This window comes from Doryrhamphus excisus, chromosome 20 (genome assembly GCF_030265055.1).
Source record: "Doryrhamphus excisus isolate RoL2022-K1 chromosome 20, RoL_Dexc_1.0, whole genome shotgun sequence".
Classification (NCBI taxonomy): Eukaryota; Metazoa; Chordata; class Actinopteri; order Syngnathiformes; family Syngnathidae; genus Doryrhamphus; species Doryrhamphus excisus.
Genome location: NC_080485.1, coordinates 5138782 through 5165112, shown reverse-complemented (window position 1 = coordinate 5165112; position 26331 = coordinate 5138782). Strand labels below are relative to the sequence as shown.

At 41.7% G+C, this 26331-nt stretch overlaps 1 protein-coding gene across 10 annotated transcripts in view; it reads right to left on the bottom strand.

The window, feature by feature from the left end:
* wdfy4 (WDFY family member 4) overlaps window positions 1-26331 on the bottom strand; it is a 40645-nt gene that overhangs the window by 8764 nt on the left and 5550 nt on the right. For 5 of the 10 annotated variants that reach the window (XM_058058878.1, XM_058058879.1, XM_058058875.1 and 2 more), the window contains 43 exons: window positions 25290-25522; window positions 25085-25224; window positions 24181-24311; window positions 23913-24014; window positions 22736-22926; window positions 21294-21994; window positions 21125-21215; window positions 20841-21055; window positions 20686-20765; window positions 20290-20518; window positions 20082-20158; window positions 19789-20007; window positions 19128-19306; window positions 18827-19058; window positions 18577-18728; window positions 18390-18501; window positions 17898-18088; window positions 17670-17822; window positions 17517-17590; window positions 17065-17226; window positions 16291-16385; window positions 16098-16194; window positions 15794-15996; window positions 15040-15206; window positions 14844-14963; window positions 14601-14762; window positions 14367-14519; window positions 13885-14011; window positions 13662-13813; window positions 13212-13450; window positions 12582-12703; window positions 12289-12480; window positions 11255-11364; window positions 9055-9132; window positions 8757-8948; window positions 8147-8222; window positions 7847-8055; window positions 6284-6432; window positions 6102-6210; window positions 5184-5269; window positions 5048-5110; window positions 817-859; window positions 435-554 (listed from right to left, as the gene is read on the bottom strand). In XM_058058878.1, the coding sequence (XP_057914861.1) occupies window positions 435-554; window positions 817-859; window positions 5048-5110; window positions 5184-5269; window positions 6102-6210; window positions 6284-6432; window positions 7847-8055; window positions 8147-8222; window positions 8757-8948; window positions 9055-9132; window positions 11255-11364; window positions 12289-12480; window positions 12582-12703; window positions 13212-13450; window positions 13662-13813; window positions 13885-14011; window positions 14367-14519; window positions 14601-14762; window positions 14844-14963; window positions 15040-15206; window positions 15794-15996; window positions 16098-16194; window positions 16291-16385; window positions 17065-17226; window positions 17517-17590; window positions 17670-17822; window positions 17898-18088; window positions 18390-18501; window positions 18577-18728; window positions 18827-19058; window positions 19128-19306; window positions 19789-20007; window positions 20082-20158; window positions 20290-20518; window positions 20686-20765; window positions 20841-21055; window positions 21125-21215; window positions 21294-21994; window positions 22736-22926; window positions 23913-24014; window positions 24181-24311; window positions 25085-25224; window positions 25290-25522 (6728 nt within the window). The other 5 variants (XM_058058882.1, XR_009120406.1, XR_009120408.1 and 2 more) reach the window with 5 other exon arrangements.

The following is a 26331-nucleotide window of genomic DNA, read 5'->3' as shown; positions in this document are numbered from 1 at the left end:
GCAACTATTTTATTATATCTTCTTAATGGACAGTACTGTAGAAATTAAATTTTAGTATACTCAGGGCATAGATTGTATTGCAGTATAGATTTATTGTACTATTCTTTGAAAATGACTCAAAATCCACAACACTATAGTCAAGAGTGGTGGTAGTTGTATCATGGTCTGAGACTGACCTACGTAAGAGCTGCCGGCACTGTAGACCTGCGGTTCATTGAGGAAAAAAAGGAATACATCCACCGGCCCAGTGATGTAATCATGAAGGAGTGATTCCAGCATCAACCGTGCAGCTTTGGTGATTCCATACCCAAAATGATTATGACTAGGGCTGTCAAACGATAGTATTGGTATCAGTATGTATTGAAGTATTAGTGGAATACAATGCTTGCTGAAATGTAAGGAGTGTACTTTTGTGAATCTAGAAGCTATCCTACCTCTGACTTGTAGTCAGCTAGGACCCAGGGGAAAACTGGATACTGCATGAGGTCCTTGTAGGTTCTACCAGCAAGAGTATTCAGATGCATCAAGTATTCAAAATTGCTTATCTCCCCTTTCTGCGGGAAGAAGAGGAAAGATGATGAACAGATAACAAAACTATGTAAGTAAAATGTAAGTAAAACTATGGTATGTATTAAAACATGAATGACGACAATGGTATTGTTGACAACAGTAATACTGCATTGCATTTTTTTACTTGATATTTGATATTGGTTTTAGTATTTTAACCATAATTGCTTAAGCCAAACATTGGACACACAAACAACTACAAATAAACAAATACAGTACATCACTGATGTGGGTTCACTAATTTCTTACCTGCCATTTAACAAGGGCCGTCTTCTCAACCACATGCGTTTTCCTGATGTACATGGGGGGAAAAAAAAGACCTTTAATTTTTTTTCGGGCTCGCTCTGTTGCCAAGCAACTGATGTTGTATTGTAAAATAAGAGAAGCGACCTAGCAGAATTGAGTAATTCATGAGACTTTTTTCCAAACAAACAGACATTGGAGCATTCCTAAAGGAACTGTGGATAGTGGGAAAAAGATAACAGAACATGTGATTAAAAACTACCATATAACTTTAGAGCAATTGATTTTATAAAACATCCACTATAGACGTAAGTAGCCAATTTTTTGTGCCACAACGTGGTATCTTTATTTATCTAGTTATATTTTCTTGATCAACTATGTGACTTATGGTCTCACTATATACAAAAACTATAAATACACACACACCTATAATAACACAGCATTGTATTATCAACATTTATTTTTTCTTTCTTTAAAAAAAATATTTCATCCTTTAAAATAAATGAATATTATATCTAAATATTACTTGTACTTCAAATAAATACTTTTGGGGATGCTCTGATAACCTCCACCAAGGAGGATATGTTTGCTTATATTCCTTGTTTTAATTACGTTGCAAATCCACACACCGACGACACAAACATTTATTAAAATAATAATGACGGGTGAACATTGCTAAATAGCTGTCAATACGCAGTAAAGTTATTCCACATTTCGCACATTGCAGACGCTTAATTCATTGTCATGCTTATACATCCCTGTGAATTCTTCGTCTTTCTTTGTCATTATTGGCGATGGCGATCCAGCAGCGACGTGCACATCAGGCTTCGTTGGCAGAGGTCCCTGCCATTGTTTATGTAATAACATACGTCAGAAAGCGGCCATCATCTCGAATACGGCGTCAAGCGGCTCACTCATGTGAAGTTGTGTATTCTGACGATTTGTTAGCCGTCTTTTTCCTGACCTGATAGGTTTCTTAAATTACCCCACACTAGCAGGACGCTAGCAGGAAAACGTAGAGACAATGTAAACTTTCAATTGGAGTGAATGCTGGACCTGCCATCGGGGTTTGTCACGTTCTGATTTACCGTACGTGACTGCGTTCGCTGACGACACAGATTGATGACGTCAGCCGTAACCAGTCTGTGGACACATTATTACGTCTGTGGATGGAAAATACCCCAAACATACAAAATAGTGTTTGGGTATGAAATAATTAGCTAAGTATCTTCCGTGGACTCCAGATGAACGACAGAGGAGAAGAAATAAGGCCACACAAATCAACAAGGGGTTGGCAGGATGAAAAGCGGAAGTGACAGTCTTTTGTTTCTTAAAAGCAACGGCAAACTGCATCGAAGTGATGGCGGCGCATGGTAATGCAAGCCACTAGTGTATCGTATCATTTCAATCCAGTGAGACGTTTATATTGGAATTTAGTTTACATTTAATTGCTTAGTGTTATATTGCAGATTTACTTAAATACCATATATATTTAAGTGTTCACTGACAGTTTTTAATTATTTCCATTACTTCCACAATGATAAGCACACATCTGGCTAAACAACACATCAGTGCAACATTCCTAAAGTAATTTAGTCAAACATTTAAATTGTTTGATTTAAATTAGAAGAGCATTCATTTGCTCCTGAAATCTACTTCCCCCTCTGTGGGCCAGTAACATGACAATAAAGTCCTGCTGCCAAGGACCCCCACGTTGCTAAGTAACAATGCCAAACAAAAGGAAACTTGCATTTGTAGTGCGCAGGATAGGAAACATTCCATTCCCGAGCTTTCCTCTCAACTTGGAGGAGTACCATCAGCAGGTAGAGAAACGGCTGATCATTTGAAGGTCTGAAATGTTGTGTCGCTATGCTTTAACATTGTGGTATTTCTGTGTTTCTTTTCATGGCTCAGAAGCTGACGCAGTTGGTGTACTGTTAATACGGAAGGCAATCGTGTCACTTCGTTAACAGGAATACAAGAATATGGTGAGTAAATAGATTCACTTCTATTAGAAATAGTGGAGAAGAATACGGACTACTACATGAAATCAAGTCCAATACCCTGTGACCAAATTATTTTGTAAACCCACACTAAATCAATCATTGCATTTGGCCCAGAATGTGTTATCTAATTGCAGGCAATAATTTCATGCAATAGTTTTCTATAGGAGGTTATAATAGGAACAAGCACCAGTAGATAGCCCCTCTCATCCTGAGGATGATGAATGAGGCGAGAGAGGGCCTTGGGGTGCAGACACAAACAGACACACACACCTTGCTATCTTAGACAGGGAGGGGTGGTGAGAGCGACGCCTTCATCGCACTCCCAACACTACATAAACTATCATTTATCAAAGTCCTGATTTGACTCTTCATTCATGTGTACATGTACTTTGTACAGTACAGCCATGTATGTCATTACACTTCAATGCCCTAACCACCCCAAACAAACACACACACCTCCATTTCTTGGCCAAACAACAGTGAACAGTGACGGAGCATCAGCCCTCATTTGTTTTTGCTGTATTACCCAATGTCGCCTCCCTGCTATTGTTCCTCAGCATTAGCCTTAATTAGAGAACCATGCTCTTAAATGCCCCCGTGGGCAACACCGGGTGAGTGCGTACTAGTTCAAACATAACACTGCCACACACTTGCACGTGCACCCACACACACACAAAACACTCAAGATCTGAATTCCTCAGAGAGCCTGCTTTTCTCATTGCCCCAGGCCATACATGAGCCTTTTATGCGTGTGAATAAATTAGAACCTTAAACCCCCTTCCACGCGGCCTGTAAAAGCCGGCATTTGCCACCTTTTTTGCGTGTAATGGGGGACAAAGCCATCCCAAGTATATTCGTTTTCGAAGGTAGTATCGGCACTTGTGTGAGAGATTGGTGTGTTCAGTTTCACAATAGCGCTGTTCTGTTATGTTGACCATAATTGTTGCTGTCCGACAATTATTTTATGTAATTATCTGATTGCAGAATGTTTAGAAAAGGACAGATTTCTGTGATTTCTTCGATGAGGGAATTTTGTGGGATCTCTGTGTGAAAGAGTGTAATCATAACGACACACAAACCCACGAACATTCATTGTAAAATCAGTATGATAATGTGAGGCTGATTTGTGAAATAAATCATGTGGTCATTCTCTGTGTGTCGTAGCACCATGGCCAAAAGGAAAGGAGCAACAGGGACAAAGGTGACCCTCAAGGATGCCAAGAAGGCCTTAAGGATGAAACCTGACGGGTGGCGAAGACTCACTCTTAGCAACATGGGCATAACCATCTTCCCGCAGTGTCTCCTCAAAATGACAAACATGGATGAGTTGGATCTCAGCCGCAACGAGATAAAGAAACTCCCGGAAGGCATTGGGAAGCTGTCGTCCCTCAGATGGCTGGACCTGCACAGCAATAAGCTGGAGTCTGTGCCCGAGTCCATCGGTCAACTCGTGGGCTTGACCTATCTCAACCTGTGTAACAATCATCTAACCTCGGCAGGTTTACCCTCAACGCTGGCTTCCCTGACCAACTTGAAGAGTCTAAATCTGGGATTGAACAAACTGGATGCCCTGCTTCCCACTATGGTCTCTCTAGAGAGTCTCAAAGAGTTAGCCCTATTTGATAACCACTTCACCAGTCTACCAGAGTTTGTCAATGTGCTAGGAAATCTGACTGAAGTGAACATACAAAGAAACCCCTTGAGAAAAGTTGGGGAGGATGGTGAGGAGATGGAAACTGAAAAGTCAGATGAGGAGGACAATGTGTTCCTCGTTCACGAGAGCAGACTATGTAGTATGTGCTTTAAAATATGTCAAGACCCGAGTGGAAAGCATTTGAAAGTAGACTGTGTGAGGGAAAAGTTGGAGGAGAAAAGGTCTTATTCAGGACTGGTGACACCAAACTCTGTGGCTGCAGCCAATCAAGATGTATGGAGAGTCCGAAGCTAGAACGTCATTTTTATTTTTTACTTTTCCACCTTCAACTTTTCCCTGCCAGGGGTCACCAACGTCAGTCAATCCCATGAATGGCTTTGACTTAGTTTTTACACCTTCCTGGCCGGGAATCGAACCCCTGTACCATGAAAAGCAGAAGTGTACCATTACGTCACCAGGGATACAGAACTGAATCTGCAGAACGTCATCTCTTTATGGATCTCACACTCTAGCAAATGAATAAAACAATAATGAAAACTGAACTGTCTCAATCTAGTGATATTAGATGATTACCTACCTGGCGTTAGCAATGACATCAGCAACACCTCTGCCTTTTAATGATGACACCACCTTGCACAACCTGCAATAGGCAAATCTGAGGTCAGTTGACTTGTCAGTAGTTTCTATATTCAGTCAGCTAAGTATTACTATACCTTTTATAAGCAGATACGTGGTCTTTATTTATGAACACCAAGAAGGCTGAGTAACCGTTTTTCATGAAGACTTCAATGGCATTGTCCTAGGACAGAGAGAACAACTAATGACTTGAAGGGTATTTTAAAGATGCCGTCCCTCTTGGGCTCCAAACGACAACTAAAAATATAAGCACCACCGGCTAGCATATATCCACATCAGTAAATTATGATTAACTGACAACAAACATGGACAATCGCACGTGCATGTTGAGTGGCTAGCAATGCTTGAACAAGATGAAGGAGGGGGGGGGTTTACAGAAGTATTAGAAAGTTTGCGTCCCCCATGCAGTACCTACCCAAGGCAGTGAGCACAACTGTACAGTAATACACGTTTCGATGAGAAAATTACAAATCTAAAACACTGTTGACCTTTCTGAAGAGCCAAATTAGACATTTGGTTGTGTTCTGGGACAACCCACTTAAAATACTAATGTACTGCCATAACATTGGCATGTGCCACAAACAAAATCATGATAAATAATACAACCAGTATCAGTAAAATCCCTTTGTCAGGAATCAACTTCAGACACCAGTACTGTTTTTTGACTGCATGGCATTGGCACAAATCTACATGCTTTGGTTTGGGATAGTCAGCTTTCCCTTTGAAATACAGCAGACTATCAAAATCATGCTGCTCTGAATGCATCAGTCGGCAGGCACAATAACAAGAACAACAGTGTCCCGTATTTACTTGGCCATAGTACGGAGATTTTATCCAAGCGGACATTGACGGCGGCAAGACACTGGAGCATTGCAAAATGGACACTGTGGAGTACTGCATTGTACTGCATTGTCCAGAGCAACAACGATGAAAATGGGCATACTTTTTGAAACGGCTTATCTCATTTGGAATTAAAAAAAAAAACAATGCTTCACCTCAAGCAAGAACCGCATAAAATGGGCCTCCTTAATGTCCTCATAGAGCCAACGTCTGCAGCTGGATGTGGACTCACTCAGCATGCTCGAAATGAAGGAATCCCTGACACTGGTAAAGGAAGAGCGAAAGAGGCTGAAACACCTGAAAAGGCCTGCTTGTTGTACAAAATATGTAGCTGTACCTGCTGGGTTGGTGCTTTCTGCAGCAAACATCTCCTGTCGGACTCAGAGTGAATCCTTGGCACAAGAGCAGACTCTCTTTGGTGAACAGCAGCACCCCTTCTGTCACTTTCAGGCCGCTCACCATCACAATACACATCTTAGCATTAACCTAAACAGGAAACACATTAAAAATACAGCGTAACATTGCATATTCACCCATCACAAGCATCTCAGGCCTTACTTGATTGATCATTTTAATCACATAAACTAATCATTATTAAAAGAAACCGATGTGCACTTCATTACAGGAGTTGATTGATGGGGAGGAGTAGGCCCGGCCCCCTTTCCAACATCTTCATTCAGCACCAAAATGACCCACATGCTGCTTTCAGGGCTGGTTGGCAGGAATGCTAACTACAAAGTGTTAATTTGTGTAATTCTATTGTCCCCCCCCCTTCATTTCACAGTGAGTGTGCACACCTGGCTGACCCCCTGTGTTGCCCCCTCTGGGACACATTGTCCAAAAACCATATGTGGCCCCAACATTGCCGCGGGCCCCTCACAATTTATACTAATCAAATAAGACTCCCTACCCCCAGATAGAAGAGCCACACTTGTGAAGGAAGAGGAGGTCTTGCCTGGCCATTATTAGGAGAATTAATCACTGTCACATACACAATAGGCAACCTGCTAAATGATCAGAACCTCATGTCTGAATGTGTGATGAATAGTGTCACGTGAAAGTGTTTAAGAGTCAAAGTGAGTCTCAGCTACATGGCGCAACGTTTTTACCCGTGCTTATATTAAATGGCAATTTCCGTCCGTGAGCACAAGCCGCCATCTGGTCGTTCGGCCCCAACAATGACTAGATTTCAGGAAAACTAGTTAGAATTATCATTGACGACTAAATACATAACAATAAACTTGCTTCTTTATCTCCGTATTGTGCACAGGACAGATACGCATTATCAGTCTGAGAGATTTAGCTGCTGATGGGAGGAAAGAGAGAAAAGGGGGCCTTTATTGACTGAGAGCCTAATGTCAGACCATTGATTTCTCCCCACACACATTACTGTCATAATCACACTATTGGCGCTGGAAAGCTAATTATGCGTGGGTCTGCTTTTGTGTGTTACTGTCCGCACTGTGCGTGCGTTACTCTACATTGTGTGTTGGTGTGTGTACTGTATGTGTGTGTGTGTGTGTGTGTACGCATTTCTCAAAGTTAATGACTGTGTTCATTTGACAGGATGCTCAGCAGGACTCACACACTTGAACCACTGCAAGACAATTGCGCAGATCACACACTTACTAAGCAGATATAAGACAGCTTGCATCACCTCCTACTGTTTTTATTAATACATCTGTCAGAAACATTAAAAGCCGCAGCTGGTTGCCAGAGCAAATAGAATCCCTGTCAACATGCGGCGGAAGAGCTGAGCTGGGCCTCGGCATTAAAGCCTTAAACTAATGAGGAAAGATGCAATCCTGATAGCAGATCAAGCTATTGGGAGTCTACATCAGATAATTTTGATTGTAAATTTGGCTGGCATACTACTAACAGTCTCTTGTGCCACACACACCTCCTCTCCAGGATGCAGCTCCTGCAGGATTACACGTATGTCAGCGCATGTCTGCGTGCAAAGCTCAGGTGTGAAGGGGTTGAGTGGATCCTCAGTGGCAGCTGGTGACTCATTCAAAACAGGAAAGAAGGTCAGCTGCTCAGACGCCTGTCCTTCATCTTCATGCTCCTCTTTCGCCTCGGCACCAACTTCACATAGAATTTTTGACTCTGGATGAAATGAAAAACACATTTCGAAGTACAATTTGATGAATTTGAAACAACACAATCAGCAGATCATTTTTTTCATCTGTGTTTTTACCTATGTCAGCTTCTGTACCACTGTTGCTCTCTGCTGACGTGACCAACCTCAAACCCAGGGACAGGGCTCGTAGCACCTTTAAATATAAATATCATCACATTATAAAAGCATTATTGCAGCATGGCTGATGTTTGACTACATGCCACTGGACTAGAAAGAGTGGAACCTCCAAAGTCAAACGTCACAAAAATGAGTATTTAGTGTTGTATAGTTTGACTTTTATTTCGTTTTATTTTACAGTGATCAACTTATCCTTATGTTAAAATATGATTTACAACATTACCTGTGGAATTAATAAAGTTTTCTGATAGTTTGTGGTGGAACAAATTAGTTTACATTATTTCCTAAAATTCTCCCAATCCCCCAGGTTCTGCTGTGCATATTCAAAGACTACCACAATGCACTCTAATCTTCTTTTTCTCAAAGCACAACTCGAGTATAGTTGCTCTACAGTGGCAAAGTCGGTAAATGATCACACTCCAAATAAAAAACTGTGGCCTGAACTTTGTACACCAAAAAATCTCTGCAGCAAACACCGTAGACAAACAAATAAATCCGACGCATTCCTCTGGGTTATCATGCAGAGATTGCCCTCCAATTATTACTGTACCCGTCTGGATCGTCTCTGTTCCTTTCTGCGTATGCGGAGTCTGGTTCTGTTGGGTCCTTCAGCAGCATCTTGTACCCAGTCACGGCTCAGCAGCACCCCCGGGCTCGGCCCAAACACGGCTCTCTCTCGCAACAGCTCTGCCTCCATATGCAGCCACTGGGAGTTGACCCGATCCCACTCAATGGCTTTTTCCTATGGTGGGCCATAGGAAAAAGACATGGATGACAAATTCAAATACATTGCACTGTTATTTGGAAAAAATATACGTATATATACACTGGAGAATAGTATTTCAAACCTGTAAGTGATTTGTCCTCATATTCTCAAACATCCTGTAAGCCCTATGTCGGTGTGACTCCATATAGGAGAGGAACTCCTGCAAAAAGACAACCTAGGTCAAATGATACAAATGCAAAAGAGCGGCGCAATCTTTCCTCCTTTGATGCAGACACACACACACACACACATGCGACATATTCATATTGTTATTTCCTCATGCAATTACAGCACATTCATACAATTACATTGGCTCTAAATTGCATTCACCAGGGCCAAATAAGCTACTGGCTACAGTCTTACAATAACCCCTGTCTGAGAATGTAATCCTTTGTTGTGTGTGATCTAATTAACATAAACATTAATATCACCGAGCCCACCACAGTAGGGGGCAAGGTAAATGTGCGTGTGTCGATTAAAAGACAAAAGAAAAAATAACAAGCGGAGCCATGTTGACACTGCAGGATGCTCGTGTTGAGCAGACACACAGGGATCATATTCTGACTGTTAACTGCTTCATTAAGCCCATCATCACAGCAGTGCTCACTGAGAGACGAGTGAAACAACATGTGTCCATTCTCACCGCTGACCCAGGGCAGTCGTTTAACCCAAGGAATGAACAACGCACAAACTCTTTTATATCCAGTCTTATTTACAGATGCTAATTCTGCGTTTTGGGGCATAATCTTGTGCAGTTAAATGAGTTGCGGAACGTCTTATGTTTTATAAAAAGAAGCAACAATTACACTAATTTCAAAATAAACGTGAGTTGACAATGAAGTTTTGATTTGACGAGCCTGCTGAATGAAAATAATTTTTCCAAATGACAGTTGAGAAGTTGTGCAGTGGAAGAAAGGCGGGCGTAATGCGAGGGGAGGACTATCAAAATAATACAGCCAGCGAGGAGAGTAATAATGAAGTTTGCATACTAGAGCCGTGGCGTGACAGATAAACAGCAAGTCATCTTGCAATTTCATTCCTTCAATTGGACAAACATAAGTAATATATAGCATTAATTACCCCATTTAGCAGATAGGAGACTGATTGGCTTTTAAATGCTGCATTAAATACATAACTCATCTCTTCCCGCTGCAATTAACATCAGAACATCACACTCATTTCCATTTTAATGACTTCCCAACAATACGCCACCTTTGATGATAAGGCAACATAATGTCAACTTCATTTTGGGCTGGTAGGGAATGTGTAATGAACTTAACGTGATCATTAGTGCTGTTAATTATCTTCGTAATATGAGGACACAGATATGATTATGGAAACGGCATTTGCTGATGAAATAATTATTTGGAAGACTTGCACAGAAGCTTGACTTTACACTGCCTATTACTCGCTATATTTCCACTCAATACCTACAGAAGGCTTTAGGATTGCTTTTTATTCAATACACTGTATGTTAATATCTGCTCAGTGCTCTGCAGAGCTGCGTTAGTGTGGATCCTCCAACGCATCTCTCACTAGCCAAATAAAGGCCACAAGTTGATGATCCAGAAATTAATTACTGTCTCACTCGTTCCTTTGGCCGGGCCGTTGAGATGATCTGTCTATTTGTTTACGAACAAATCTCCATGCTCAGTGTGACGTGCATCAACATAGTGCAGGAAACAGAGAGATCTCTCCTGCTTCTTCTCACGTGGAAAAACAATTCATCACCCTCACTGATAGTCTGTCACAGAATGATATGATAAAAAATAACATCAAATGAATAATGTTTTCATCAGATTGCAACCACGATAATTGCCAACCCAATTTCGGCAGGCAGGCACACACACAAGTGCACGCTTAGCGGGGTTGGGACAGACACAGACGCGGTAATTTCATGCCTGTGTGCCTGAGTAATATGTCCCCGCTCCCTGCTCCAGATGGCCTCGACGTCTTAAGCATTGTGGGGGAACTAATGATCTGGGCCTTGTGTTTCGGGGGGAAAAACAACAATAAACGCGTCTTTAACCTTCAGCGGCAAACAGCAGCAAGTGTTTTCATGGATGGGACGAGCTGATATCAATTACTAAGCCCATTCAGGGGCGATCAGCTGTGATCATCCTAATCCATGAAAAAATAAAAATATAAAAATACCCCCACAGGGCTGGGGAGCAACAAACAGAGCATTGACTTTGGAATGTGTGTTGGTTTGTTGGTATAGTGTCCCGGGATGAACAACACGCATTAATGAGATGATGAGATGAGATGAGTTGAGTTCATACCTCCACTGTCACGGTCTCCTTGTCCTGTTTCCCCATAGCTGAGCGAACAACACTGCTGATCACGTCAAACTTCTTGACAGAGCTGCTGGCCTTCCCTTGCTTCAGATTCTCTGAAATAATAGGACACACTGATATGTGAAATGTCAAGGACAAATGCGTGCATCTCTTTTGTTTTGCAACAGGCTGCAGCAGCCACGACTCCGGAAGAGAGACTCCCAGGTGCTGTCTGAGTATAAATTAACTCTACGAAGGGAAAATACAATGTCACGTCTGTGCGTACTTATATATTGTTATTATCCTATTTGATTTCACTGTGACCCATGTAGTCAACTGTTAGGCACAATTTTATTCTACAGTACAAATATTTTTGTACAGGTAGTGGTTGACTTTTATTATAATATCACACTGGAAATAATGTAATTCATCCATCCATCAATCAATTTTCTACGCCGTTTATCCTCATTAGGGTCGCAGGGGTATGCTGGAGCTGATCCCAGCTGATTTTGGCCAAGAGGCAGGGTTCACCCTGGCGCCAGCTAATCGTAGGGCACATATAGACAAACAACCATTCACACCACACTCACATTCATACCTGTGGAGAATCTGGAGTGGCCAATTTACTTAACAAGCATGTTTTTGGAATGTGGGAGGAAACCGGAGTTCCCGGAGAAAACCCACATACGCACGGGGAGAACATGCAAACTCCACACAGAGATGCACAAGCGGAGATTCAAACCCAGGTCTTCCCGATTTCCTGACTGTGTGGCCAACATGATAACCACTTGGCCACCAATTATGGCGTGTAATGTAATTCAAAACCTAATTTGTTCCAGGCTTGATGTGTTTTTATTAATTAATTGTACACAGAATTAAAAGTAACTTTCTTCACTGTCATACAAGTTCAAAGACAGGTTAAACATTATATTAAAAACTAAATAAAACCAAAATCAAGCAAAACTACTCATTCCTTTTGTGAAATACATCCAACAGGCAACTGAATCTAATCTAATAATGAAACACAAATCAGAGCTGACCTGAGTGCAGCAGCCAAGCTTTGTGTGCAGTCTCCTCCCACAGTGGGCTGATGTCAGTCATGCTCACAGGTGCCCTCTCGGATGTGTGGCTGACTGAGATCTCTATCTTGTACACTTCTTCCAGGGTGTGCCGTCGCTCCATCATGACCTTTGACCAGCAGGCCTTTGCTAAGGATACCAGTTCTTTGTCATCTGAAACACAAATGCCTAAATAGCATCCAAAAGCTTTCCAAGCCAAAACATTCAAGCTTAAGCACAAAGCGTACATAAAAGTAACACATTTGTTTACATACCTGTGAAAATGTCTGCTCTCGAGTTAACATCTGCTTCATGCCGGGCTTTGGTAGGATATAGGTGGGCTGAAAGTTTCCTCTTGTGCATTTTTTGTGAACCTCGGCAAAATCCTTCAGGGTAGCTTCACAAAAAATATATATTTACAGCTAAATTAAATATGGTTACAATTGTGCAATTCTCATAAATGCTCCAATCAACGCCTCTATTCAATTAAATAAAGTTTCCTATAATTGTTGGGTGCATGCTAAAATCAAATAACCACCAGGGTCTCTAATTAGTAGTGGTTTAAAAAAACAAACAAAACATCGACATCTTTGGCTGCAGGCACCATCTTGATCTTTTTTTTAATTACCTCCACAAGATGGCAGTTCATGAGTAATCAGTATCCAGTTGCTTTATCTACCTCAGTTTGTGCTTTAAAATGTTGCATGATATGTGGTGAAAGAGAGCTACGTTTTCCTTTCCACTTTCTCATTGACTTTTTCATGCATTCCACATGACAATCTCTCTCCAGTTCCTGTGTACTTCCAATTAACGCCCCATCGTCCTTGCAGTTTCGGTAAATAAACACCCCGGCTATAATTGGAGCAATTTGTGGTGTATGCTGCTACGCTCGTGTTCACTGTTACCTGCCAGATCCAATCAATAAGAGGCAATGAAGAAGGCATGTGATGAAGTTGACATTAGAATTATAGGTTGCCATCAGAACATCCCAGCGATCATTGATGGTTTGGAAAGTCTGTACGATGCCTTCCATATCAGCTTGGGAATGTCGGGGTTGAGACAGGAAGTAAAGCAGGACTTTATTGGCGCAGGAGTAGAGAGCTGACACTGTCTTCTCTTTGTGAGTTTGGCCTTTTTCCAGGGCCTATAGTAAGTAGAGGATGCAGACATAGCAGAGGTCAGAATAATCCATTAGAGGAACGTCACTCTTCCTCTTGAAGTTACTTATTTTATCTAAAGCCTGCACATGCAATACACATTTATTTTACTGCTTCACTGTGGTGCTGAACACACCATTACAGGGTTGGTCCAAAGTGTTTATGTAAAGAGCGTGAGCATGGGTGTGCTCATCTCACCACTACAATCTGATCTGCGAGGAAGTTGAGCAAACTCTCAGAGGCCCCCAGGAATGTTCCGTTGTAAAGTGTTTGAACCAGAACCTTGCTGAAGAGCACCACATTCTCCATAAACATGCAAGCCTGGCCTGCAGGGGTCTGCCCTTTGGGGCCTAAAAATACACAGCACATTATATTGGACATGTTTATACTTTGATACATGTGTTTAATATACAGTATATACCTTGTGAGGAGAGATGAGTGCTGTTGTCTTTGTCATTGCTAAGCATGTGGATGACGTCCATGATGAACTCCAGCCACTCAGTCTGGAAAGTCTGTCTCTGTTCCAGTGATGCTGCATCTGGGCAAAACTATAACATTTACAGAGATAATTAAACCTTAGAACGTCCGTAACCCATACATGCTTTTCATTTTCTATGTCGCTTATCGTCACTAGAGTCCTGGGTATGCTGGAGCCTATACTTCCAGCAACATGAAACTGAAAAACACTGAACACAGCGTTCTCCTTTAATTTTTTTCACCTCTAATTATTATTTAATTACTGCCATTGGTCTTCCTCATTCATTCAGTAACTAAGCACCTTCTGGATCAATGATACTCTCATAGCATGTGTGAGAAAAGTACACATGTATACATACTGTACATATGGACATTTAGGTGTGAGCTTAAAAAAATAATTGCATTTTTTTATGTGTGGACATTTACCTCAATCAGTAACACTAGAGGGTGTGTGTTGCTGCTGTCACAAACGTTAAAAAGAATGTTCATCAGGAGAATACGAATGAAGTCGAATATTGGCTTCCTTGCTGATTGATTCTTGAGCACATCCTCGTTTATTCTGCAAGGCTCATTCTGGCCCTAAAAAGAAGGCCACAACCAGAAAGTAAAACAAGACATGTCAGAAACGTCACAAAAGTATAACTAATACAACACACAAACCTCTACATCGCGCCTTGGGAAGACAACAGCAGCGAGGGCGTGAAGGAACTGTGCAGATGCCCACAGTGGGTCTCGGGGTCGAAGGTTATGCAGTAGGCAAAAGAACTGCATCACACTTACAAGGATTTGCAACTCCTTTGATGCATCAGTGCCTGGCCTATGCTATGGTCAAAGTAAAGACTTTAATTAATTCAATGCGTATAACAACTTGAAAAAATTATGGAAAAATTGTCATGTTTTTACTTGAGTAACGATGACTTTGATCAGTTCCAGTAGTATTGCTGCAGCCTCTACACAGAGTTGTAGGGCGGGGGCGTCTGCTTGGCTGTCAATCAAGAACTGGAGAGACTCATCCAAGTTCACCTGCAGATTACAAGCGACAAGGTTATGAACATACTATATTAGTATTTATAAAATTAACAAACTGCAAAATAGCCACCTCTTTGTCGAGAGAATGGCTGATCCTCTTGCCCAGCAGTACAGCAGCCAAGGCTTCATACACCTGAGGGAGCTGAGAGTGTCTGAGCAGAAGATCTTGGAGAACATCAAAGCCACGACATGACACACTGGAGCATTCATATGACCAAGAGTGATGCCGAAGATTGTCTATAGATAAGAGGGCAGAAGATGGAAAGTTAATTTGGGATCACATGTTTTCCTCACCAATTCATACAATGCAGAGTTCATAGGGCACCATCATGTGTTCCATAGATGGAGAGCACAGAAGACAGGGAGACATGAAGGAAATAATAACAAAACAGCACTAACTTGAGTCACTGCGCTCTTAAAAAAAAACATTAAAAAAAACATAATGCATAACGGAATCAAAGATAAACATCGCCATCTGTTGGCCAAGGTTGAGCACTGCTAGGGTTGGAAAAAATCTTCAGTTGAAAAGTACCATTGGAAATTTAGGGGAATTTATTAGATTTAACTATTAATGTATATACAATCCAAATGGGAATATAATGGAAATGTAATTATTGAGAATTAGTCAAAAGTCATGTTTTTGTTGATTACACAAATGGATTAAACCAAAAATAAGAACACTACCATTTTAAACATTAATTATTGTTCATATAAATAAGACATTTTCCATATTTATAAAATACTATACTAACTTCCCAAATTTCTGTACATTTGCAGCCCGAGATCTGACTCCAGCTGAGAGTAGTTATTAAACCCATGCGTACCCATGATGGCAAAAGGCTCCTCCATGCAATCTATGAGGCTTCCAGGGAGCACAGCCTCCCTGAAGCTGCTCTGTTGTGTGGGCCTGGACAGAAAATGTGTGAGCAGGACGAGTCCCAACTTCAATGTAGAAGAATGAAGGTGCGGCTTCAGGAAGAACAAGAACCAATCACTGCCCAGAACATCAAAGACAGAATTCTGCTGACTGGAGGGACATGACAGCGCTCGTTAGCATTACTTCAATAACATCATGGAAAACATATTCTTTCAATTTTGATTTTGGTTTTGTCACAACATGCAACCCACTCTTTGATCAGAGGACTGTCTGAGGCGAGGATGTCACAAATAAGAAGCAGCAGCTGGTTGCGAATCAGGATGAGGCTGGCAGGAGCAGAACTCTGAGCTAGGAGAACATAGATGAGAAGTCACTACAAGTAAGGCACTCAGGGAGAAACATATGAGAGATGTAAGCTTGTGGTTTCCTTTTCCTTTCTTTCACCTTTTTTGTCTTGAGAAAGATTACAGCCAGACATGCCATGGCTTTCACTGGTATTACGTAGAGGAGGGAGTGTGTAGACCAAAAAGAGACCAAGTCTGTCAAAATAGATGAACAATATTCTTTCACTTTGTCATTCACCGTTTATATTGTTTATGTATGTTTTATTAATTGACATTGCTTTCAGTGATAGTTTAACCAAAAAAAGACACTGGATGTTTGAATTTAATGGTTTTAAAAACATCTGCCTATACAGATAATGCTCAAGTTGACGCTAACAGACACGCTATTTACCTGCAAACAGAGTGGATCCCGGGATATTCATAATTAAGCATTTGTGTGCATACTTGAAAATTTGCAGGTTTTTGGTAAACATGCTTAAGGCTTAAACCTGAATGGTGCTTCAATGCCTTTAACCTGTTAGCTTCCTTTGTCACGATTGAACAATTACAGCACAATTACAGCAAGACGGCATCACAAAAGTGAAGCAGCATCATAATCCAGGCTTTATTAGCGTGTCAGATATTTTATGGGCGTCTCAATTACATTTATTTGGTGGTTGATCTACTGTCCATATCAGAAACTGCATTCAAAGTTAAACAATGACGGCAAGCGGTGGGAACAAAAACCATGTCCGCAAAAGCAAAATATTTTTACGTGGTATTTGGTGTGTGATAATCTTCATGATTAAAACCTGTCATTCAACACGAAATTTTAAACAATTATGGCACAATTATGTGCTTAGTTGTTAAAAAAAAGCATATTGTCAGATACTACCTGCTTAGATCCAGAGGAGTGAAGTGAGTTTTCAGGAGACTTGTGATAACACAAGTAACAAGCTTGACCTTTTGGCAGGTCACAGAAGGGTCACACAGTTCAAACAGTAGATTTGGCAGCAGGCCCATTCGCTGCATGACCACTGCAATCCCGCTGTCATTCCTAAGGACACAGAGAGAACATCTGTCAAAATAAGTTATTGACAGGGACTCTTATGTAGATAAGTCCATGCACTTGTCCATGTCATCGATTCTCAGCGCATCTATGTTGCACTTTCACATGATACAGGAGCGTGATATTCATGACAGGCCTCTGAAAATGTTACCAGAACAGATAAAAAGGCTTGCTGTCAATCCTGAACAACAGCCTCTTTATATCAGTGTCCAAAGCCCCATAAACATGCAATTTAAGCAAGGTTGGTCGGTAATGTGCCGAGAGAGGGTGAAGACTACCTTTGGGAATTCAAGATCTCAGCAAAGTGGTTCAGAATTGAGAGATCCAGATTTTCCGAAGTGTTCTTCCACAACTAAAAAAGATGGTAAAGTAAATTTAATTAACTGAAAATGTTTCTGAGCCTATCAGGACAACTATCTTTAGCATTGTACCTCAAGATCCAGCAAAAGAGCCTCAAAAGCAGCTGTACTCTGCAGACAATCTGAACTAGCACTCAGCACCATGGAACTTGTGAGGTGCAGAATCAGTTGAAAAGTTCTGTGGCTGATGAGAGGACTCTTCATTTTCAACAAGAAAGCTAGCACCTGCAAAGAGCGCAACATAATAACTAAAACATCTCGTGGATTTTCTGTTTTTAAAGACAGAAATTTGAAAAATACTCTGTATCCATTGATGCGCTTCATTTCCTGCTGCATGCCAGAATTAGTCTCCAGTACGAAGAGGAGAACCTTGACCGCTGCATACATGGAGGTGTCATCTGCTGCCATTGCAATTAGACTGAGAACTACGGCAGGCCCACCAACGTACAGGAAACCATCAGCAGCACTTCTGGGGATAAATGTGCGGACACCTGCAAGGAAAAGGCCACATTCATTCATTCATTTTCTACCGCTTTTCCTCACGAGGGTCGCGGGGGATGCTAGAGCCTATCCCAGATGTCTTCGGGCGAGAGGCAATTTGGAGTCGCCAATTAACCTAGCATGTTTTTGGAATGTGGGAGGAAAACCGGAGTACCCGGAGAAAACCCACGCATGCACAGGGAGAACATGCAAACTCCATACAGAGATGGCCGAGGGTGGGAAAAGGCCACATATTTCTACAAAATAACTGCAGGAAATATTAAAGCTAAATAATGCGTATATAATACTGACCATAATTTCCAACTAGGGCTGCACCAATGGTGCGGGCTGTCCCACTCAGGTGCTGGCTGATGTTGTGAGCCAGGAACACTGGAGTAGACTGGTCTCGAGAGGTAATACCCAGCTGGAATTCCACAATTAAGACGACTCTTTAAATGTACCTCAAAAGCACAGGAACATTCAAGAGTTCCAGCCGAACCTCTTTAGCAATCAGTCTGCAGTCCACTTCGTTGTAGTTCTCTCTGATGTCCACAACAGTAGTTAATGTGGAAACTGCTGGGTTGATGCCAAATGTGATCCTCTCCTCAGGAACCAAACGGAGAGGGACAGACTCCACTTGTGGATTGTGGTCTGGGAATAAATGGGGCAAAAACAATTCAGGCTATCTCCATCACCAGACAAATTCCATACCAAAAAGATAAAATGTACAGATTGTTTTACAAGATCACCTTTGTTGAACAGAGCCTGAAAGTTGCCCATGTAGGAAGTGCCTTGAGAGTATATGACACCTACAACCTCGGGGCTTAAAGCCTTCTCAAAAAGGTAGGAGGGTCCGACCCTCCACAATAGAGCAGCATGTTCTTTCCAAAGAGCGGGCGTCCCGATCAGTCCATACACATCAATCACAGCCGTGGGATCCATATAGACATGCTTCCCAGGAAATGGCTGAATGTATCTCATCTGAGTAAGAACACAAGCACATGTAATCTGTTTGTTTTCAGCTCTTTATTCTCTCGCTTCCTGTCATACCTTTCCAGTGCCTATTGTTTTGCCGTTGAAGTAGGCGGAAACCATGCAGCTTTTCTTCATGTCTTTTGCCATGACCACAACAAGATGGTGCCATTGACCTGGAATAAGCAAGCTGGAACAACGGAACCTCAATGAGCTGGGTAAAGATGTTGGGGTGCCCACGTCTGGCTCCATCATATCTGTGAGATATGAGATGAAATGAAAGACTGGAGATCAATCATGAACATGGGCAATGTTACAATATACCCCTTGCATTTCATTATTACAATAAATCCTGTCAAGGGACAATACCATAGAACTGAAAATTGGATATGCTGTTGAGTAGTCAGTGTGGAGCTTGTATCACAGTATAGATTTGCTGAAAACAAGCAGCCATTATTGTCTCAACGGCTACTAACATAGGCGAGTACTAAGATCATTTTTGTCTCGCTTACAATAAAGCATAATGGTGGTATTGTCATGGTCTGGGGTTGCATGAGTGCTGCAGCAGTTAAGGTTCATTCATGCAGAGTTGTGGTTCATTCCAGCATGTACTCTTCACACCGTGAAGCACAGCACGATGTCCTTGACTGTCGTATTGTCTCTTGAGGAGAAATAATAACCTTTGCGTATTGTAGCCAGTAGGAATACCATGAATAGATCAAATCCAAACACCTCTTACCCAAGTAAGTAAAGGCTTCCTCCTCAGTGGAGAGAACGAGACAGCCATCATAGGCTGAGAAGGACACAGACAAGCAGATGTACTGTTGCTCCGTTCGCAACATGTGGCGAGCGATTGTCAGTAGTCGAATTGGGTGTGAATCACACGCTGAACTAAACCTATTGATCTGGAACCAGCAGGAAAAGGAGAGACCAGCTGTTGGAGGGAAACCCCGGCAGTCTAATAAAGCCAGAAATATGACATTAGATTTATTCATGAAACATGTTAATCCTGTTTAATATTTACACTCTCACCTCCTCCTACTCCCCCAGTTGAGATGGAATCAGCTGTCACCCCCTTCACTGTGGCCAGAGAGGGCAGGAAAAGGCAGCTATAAAGGACAAGTTTATAGTGCTATTAGCAATCTTTTTAGCCCTACCTGTACTGTCCAATGTGAGATGTTTATACATTTATCTAGCTCCATCAAATGGCAATTTAAGAAACACAACCTTAGTGACTCACCCGTAGCCACTCTCACTCATGTCAAACTCCACAAAGGCAGGTGTGGAGGACAGTCGATGTGGCCGAAATGTCCGCGGTGATGTCATGGACACGAGACTGATGATCTGGTGGGCAGGAATGGTGGAACCGGCAGACGATTCACCGCAAGTCGTAGACTGTAAGAGGTTGCAATTCCACTTTCTTGTCCTTGCCGTGGACCCCGATGAAGCGTCTGTCTTTGTGCTGAGACCTGGAGGAAACAATACAATCAAAATGTGATGATGCACAATCAAATGTCAAGATGAGTACCAACGAGTCGATTACAATTGAATCCCTGAATGTCTGAATGAATGATACACAGTATAATAATATAAAACACAGAGGGTGTCATTATTACAAAATGAATATGTACCATACCAACTACTTCTCCTGGTTTTAATGGCACTCCTGCTTTGTCCCCCAAGCACATAAGAGGGTCTCCTAAACATAAAAACTTTCTGAAAAAGGAATAAACTTATAAGAAGAGAAATCCTGATAAAAATAAAGATTCTTTAAGACACAGCATATCTAACCTGAAGTCTGAAGGTGTGATGGCCTGGGAGGAGAGCTTTTCCAAGATTCTTGTAACAGTCATATGTAACGGGTGAATTGGATCAAGCAGCATGCTGCGACAGTGAGTCAGGAGTGTGGAGATAAGCCCTCCTTCGCACATTATCTGACGGTTTTGCTCAGATTTGACCGCAACTTCAATGTGCTTCGCCACTGCCAGCTGGACCTCCATTGAGAGCTGGGAAAAGGAGGAACAGTTGAGTCAAAACCTGAAAGTGGTTGTGACACAATGTTAACAATAATGTACCTGTGTGTTCTCAGGAGTAAAAACTGATGGAAGGACAGTCATGATGACTCTAATAGCTCCAGGGTGAAGTGTGATATGTTCACAGGTGAACCTAGAATAACAGAAGATATTGTTAATATTATTGTTGGTAGAACTTCTTCATCGACCTGCAACAAGGAAATGGAAGCACCTAGACTGGCAATCGGCTGTGGATATGCTGGTTCTCGTGGTTCTACTGCTTCCTTGAATGTCCTCCAAAGATGGCTGGACAGGAGGTGATGCTGAACAGACGCCTTCATGACCTGTCAATTTGTTTATTTTCTTTTGGTCCACATCACACCCATTCTCAGGTTCTAACCCAAAATTAAAGTCCAGAGAGAAGCAGTGGCCTGTCGCAAAGTGGTCAAGATAGGAAAGGAGCCTAATGCAAGTCCGAAGAGTGACTGGGAGGTGGACAGATGGGGAGGAGGGACCAGCAGGCACCTCTTGTGCTAACTCAACAAACTGATGGAAGCTTTTTCCAAGAGGTTGGTGGTCTTCTGCAGTTTTGACAAAGCATCTCTCCTCTGTCTCCCACCTGCTCCTGTCTGGTCTTTCAGTGTAGAAGCAGCCCAGCTGGAGTAGAGCCTCAGCCAGCCTTTCGTAATAGCCGCCAGTCTGAAAAAAGTGTGCATTCACCATGTGAAGATGCACAGCAGAGGCCAAGATATGGAGGGCGAGAAGGAGGACGTCAAGCAGTGGTTGACGTCCGACGGACTGCCATGCTTCTCCTCGAGGAGGGTCGGCCAGAGCGCCTTCCATGTCGAGCACAAGTGAGAGCATTCCGGTGAAGCCGCCAGCCCGTCGGAAAGCATGCCAGCTATTCGGGCTCTCCAGCACCTTTAGCACAGACTGTAAAAGTGACATTTGACATAAAACGCAGTTATTATACATTAGCTAACCTCAGAGTGAATTTCAATACAAAGCTTTGAGCTTTCAAAATGAGCTTTAGTCAATTAAAACAATGTGATGAAAAATACATGAAACATAGATATATATCATAAATCATTTCTGGTAAATAGTTTTGGGAGGTCAACTAAATCACATTAGCTTTATTCAATTTGGAGAGCTAATCCATCAGGTAGGTAAAGTGTGAGGCACAACGCAGGGGGAAATGTGATTAAGTGAAACCGGAGTAATCACAATGGCTCTCAACACTTGGCAACCCAGGTCAGACCCAATCTGATTGCCACCTGCTTTAACCGTGTTAGCACAAACAACACATACCCAATATACACAATATCTGCAAGTAAGAGCGCCTCTCATTGCCATCTACAAAAAAATGGACAAATACAGTAGGTGTGTAACCTTGTTAAGCCTAATCACATCTCGGGCCCATTCACCGATCGGATAGCGGCACGGCACAATGCTGCTGGCCTAATCAAATCCAGTCCTGAGTTAACAGCTAAACCTGCTTTAGCAAATCAATCTGCTTTGTCGAGAATCTAATCAGCGTCCCACATGTAAAGAAAATAAATTCACTTGCTAATTATATTTTAAGTACATTACAATTTGTTATGTTTTGATGTGTGGGATGAGGACAACAAGCTGAAAAGTTGATTGTCTCAGCATGTGTGTGTGTGTGTACTGTACCTGTAAAAGATCCCGCTTCAAAGCCAGTTCATGTTGTGTGGAGGAGCAGAGGGCTCCGATAGTGGTACTCATAAACTCCTCTGGGTTCAGCTCGGCGAGATGTTCCAAAATGCTCAGAGTGGGTGCTCGATACTGATCTTCATCCAGGAAGATCTTTATGTATGGGATCATCCCAAGCTCTCGTACAGAAACTGCAAAATTAATTACAAATGCATAAGGAGAAGATTTCTGGCACTTTCCACCACATGCTTTTCTGTGTCTGTTTTGTGTGTTGGATTCAGTAAACAGGGTTTTCCTGTTACAAACACTAGAACCAAAGGAATAACCACTAGGGGGCTCAAATGCACAAGGAGAACATGCAAACTCCACACAGAGATGAAGCCGCCGTGCAGCCAGGGTCATAAGATCTTGTGCAAAATTAAAACATGATAAGATTTTTCATTCAGCAAAAAAAATATATGAATATATTAAGTTCTAAATGCAGTATTTTTATAATGCCTCATATTTAACTCACTAGCAAGATCCAAGTGTATAGACTGGTCATATATTTCATCTCATATGTCATATTGTTTTGCAAACTGTATTTGTATATAACGCTGGGGAAAATTGTTAATTTGTTAATACTTGGGTTGTTTATTTTTTATATTGTGTATTTTGTACTGCTTAACTGATTCTGTTCTCTTGCTGCTGTGCAATGCAAATTTCCCCACTGAGGGACAAATAAAGGCATATCTTATCTTAAAATGTCTTGTGAAGGGCAACGCTGGGACAATTAATAATTACTAACACAATAAATTAAAATGAACTTGATAATTTGTCCGGCCTCAATATATTGCCATGTGCATGCGTGTCTGTTTTCCTTGTCTCTTGCCTCAAAAAATTCAGGAAGATGGTTCGCGCAATGGATTCGTTTCAGCTTGGCGTGTGCATAGACCAACCGTATGAACAGAGTCAGCCACACAATCTCAATTGGGTTAAGGCGGGCCCGCTAGCATACACACAGTGCAGAAGAATGTATCATAGTGGAAAATTAATTGATAGATTGCAATATGCCATATATTTTGTCATTGTACTTTTCTTAAAAGTAATGTTAAACTTGTGTATTGTCTCGTCTTGTAAACTCGGTGTCTCGTGACACCCCTAATAAACACCTTATTATTGGGGATAACATTTGTACCTGTGTTTTTGATTGAACGCAGAGTAAGGGTGGACACGACTTGAAGCATACAAGTGGTGAGTAACGTGTCGTTGTCCTCCACACATGGCAGCTGCGGTGCATCTGAGGAACACAAGACCAATGCCCCGCAGTCATTATATTTCTTGTTAAAATGACTCACTGTGACAGACACGTGTAGTGAATCAGTATTGTCCCAATTGCTCAATGCCACTCGTAGTGATGGTTATAAAGTGTACTCATGGGGGGAGTCACATAGTTTGTCTCTTACTTAATTGAGCGGTGGAGACAGCACCGGCTTTCCTGATGATCTTGGCTCTCCTTCGAAGTTCCCCCAGCAGCATCTCCAGGAGGGCCCAGTCACTTAGCACCTCTGCTAGCATACCACTGTGAACTGTCATTCTACACAAGAGTGCCAAATGTTATTTAGTGTACATCCTCAAAGATAGAAGCATTAGTCAAAAAAATAACTACACTCACTGCTCACTGGCCACAACATTAGGTGCATCTACAATGTACATAAATAGTTGCATTTCCAAGTTGTTCCAAAAAAATGGAAATGTATTTATGCAGAGTCAAACTATGCTGTTCTTGTAACACCTTCAAAAATTTAACTCAATAAAAAACAATAAAGTCTGTTAAAAGTCTTTTAACAGACATGTAAGTCATTTTTTTATTGTGTTGCATGTTTTTTACTGATCCTGTGTAAGTTTCATTTCGTGGTTATCATCACACTCATTGTCTTTTCTAGCAACGGTACTCTGTCACCAAAAAACAGAAAAGTAGTTTATCTTTTAAATGATCGCTAAAGTGAAGATTTGCTTGAATGACGTCTCACATGATGACTGACTTTTGAAGCATTTTCTCAGCAACATAAAGCAGTAATAACAAAGTAACCAATAATAATAAAGTAATTACATCATTGCAACCTACAACCCCAATAGTAAACCTGTTGCATGCTTTCTGGAAGTCAAAATGGAGCTTTATTTTCCCTGTAAAATTTCCACACAACATTTGAAGTGATAATATACACTATATATGTGCAGTTTAACCAAGTGTTGTTACCAGTGAACACTGAATGAGCAGATTGACAAATTACATTTTAAGGAGATATGGAATACTGCATTAGCACTGAGAAGTATTACAGGCCATTAAAACAAACTGACATCACTCACCTGTGAAAGCTTTTGAGAGTTGCCACTTCAAATTCTGCCCTTCCTTCTGCTGTAGCCAGTGATCCTGACCAGCTCTGCTTCAGGATTCCCATCACTACCCGCAATGCCTCATGGGGAATGTAATTCAGCTTGAATATGACCTGTAGAAGACGCAGCATCAGCATCACGTGAACGACACAGTAAAGAAAATATAGCTCCAGCTTACCATCTCGAGCATTGAAAAGAACACTGCTTGGACCGCTTTTGGTTTTCGCCACACACATGCAGCCAGTTGGGCCATGGTCTGGACGGTCCACTCCAACAGGAAGAAATTAGCTTTGTCCTTCTCCCAAATCATCTGGATTGTCCTTAGAATCTGGCAGCACAGGTGAGAATCCTGGGAACGCAGTAAGGTTGCCTGCAGCAGGTGGAAGGCAGCTAGGTTCTTTACTGATGAATCTGGAGGAACAAAGAAAGATATTGAAAAAGTGCATCAGTAGTTTAGGATTTCTTAACGCAATGTTGGATTTAATATAATAAGGCAGGACCGTCAGACCAAGGTTAATATAGTCTGAAAACACAATGAATGCCTTCAATAAAATGCTTTTTGGCAAGGTAAATTTAATAGTCACAGAACCTACAGTATAGCATCAAGCACACGCTCAACATTGTAAACAAATCGAGTTGCATGTACATAGATAGACTGGTTACAAACAACATAACACATATGAATGCAAAAGTAGTATAGAATAATGTGCCTTGATGTAGTTTGTTTGCCACCTTGTCAAAATATCCACACGCAAGGTATTAGATTTAGGCAGCAAACACACTACTGTTTGTTTTATTGTGGGTGAATATATATATATACAGTACAGTAGCTGCTTAGTAATAGGATTCATGTTCACGCTTAAGCTCAATTGCATCAGCCAACTAAATAACATCAATGCAAGACTCCATGAGTCCTGTGATGGAACAAGAGCTTCTCCTTGATGTGATGGATGACTGCTCAGTGCGTGTGTGTGAGTGTTTATTATGGATGTCACATTTCTGAGAGTTAGATCCAGGGGTGTGTGCATCCATGATAGATGGCCGGTAGCTGTAGGCCAGTGGTGAATAGATGTGTGGCATCCTAATATTGTTAGAGGGGAAGCCGCCACTTCATCATCCCAGACATAATCACCTCAGCTTCCCGTTAAGCGGAAGGACGCCGCACGCCACAATAGTGAGGTACAGTGGGGAGTCAAGGTGGCCATTGTATGAGTGTAACA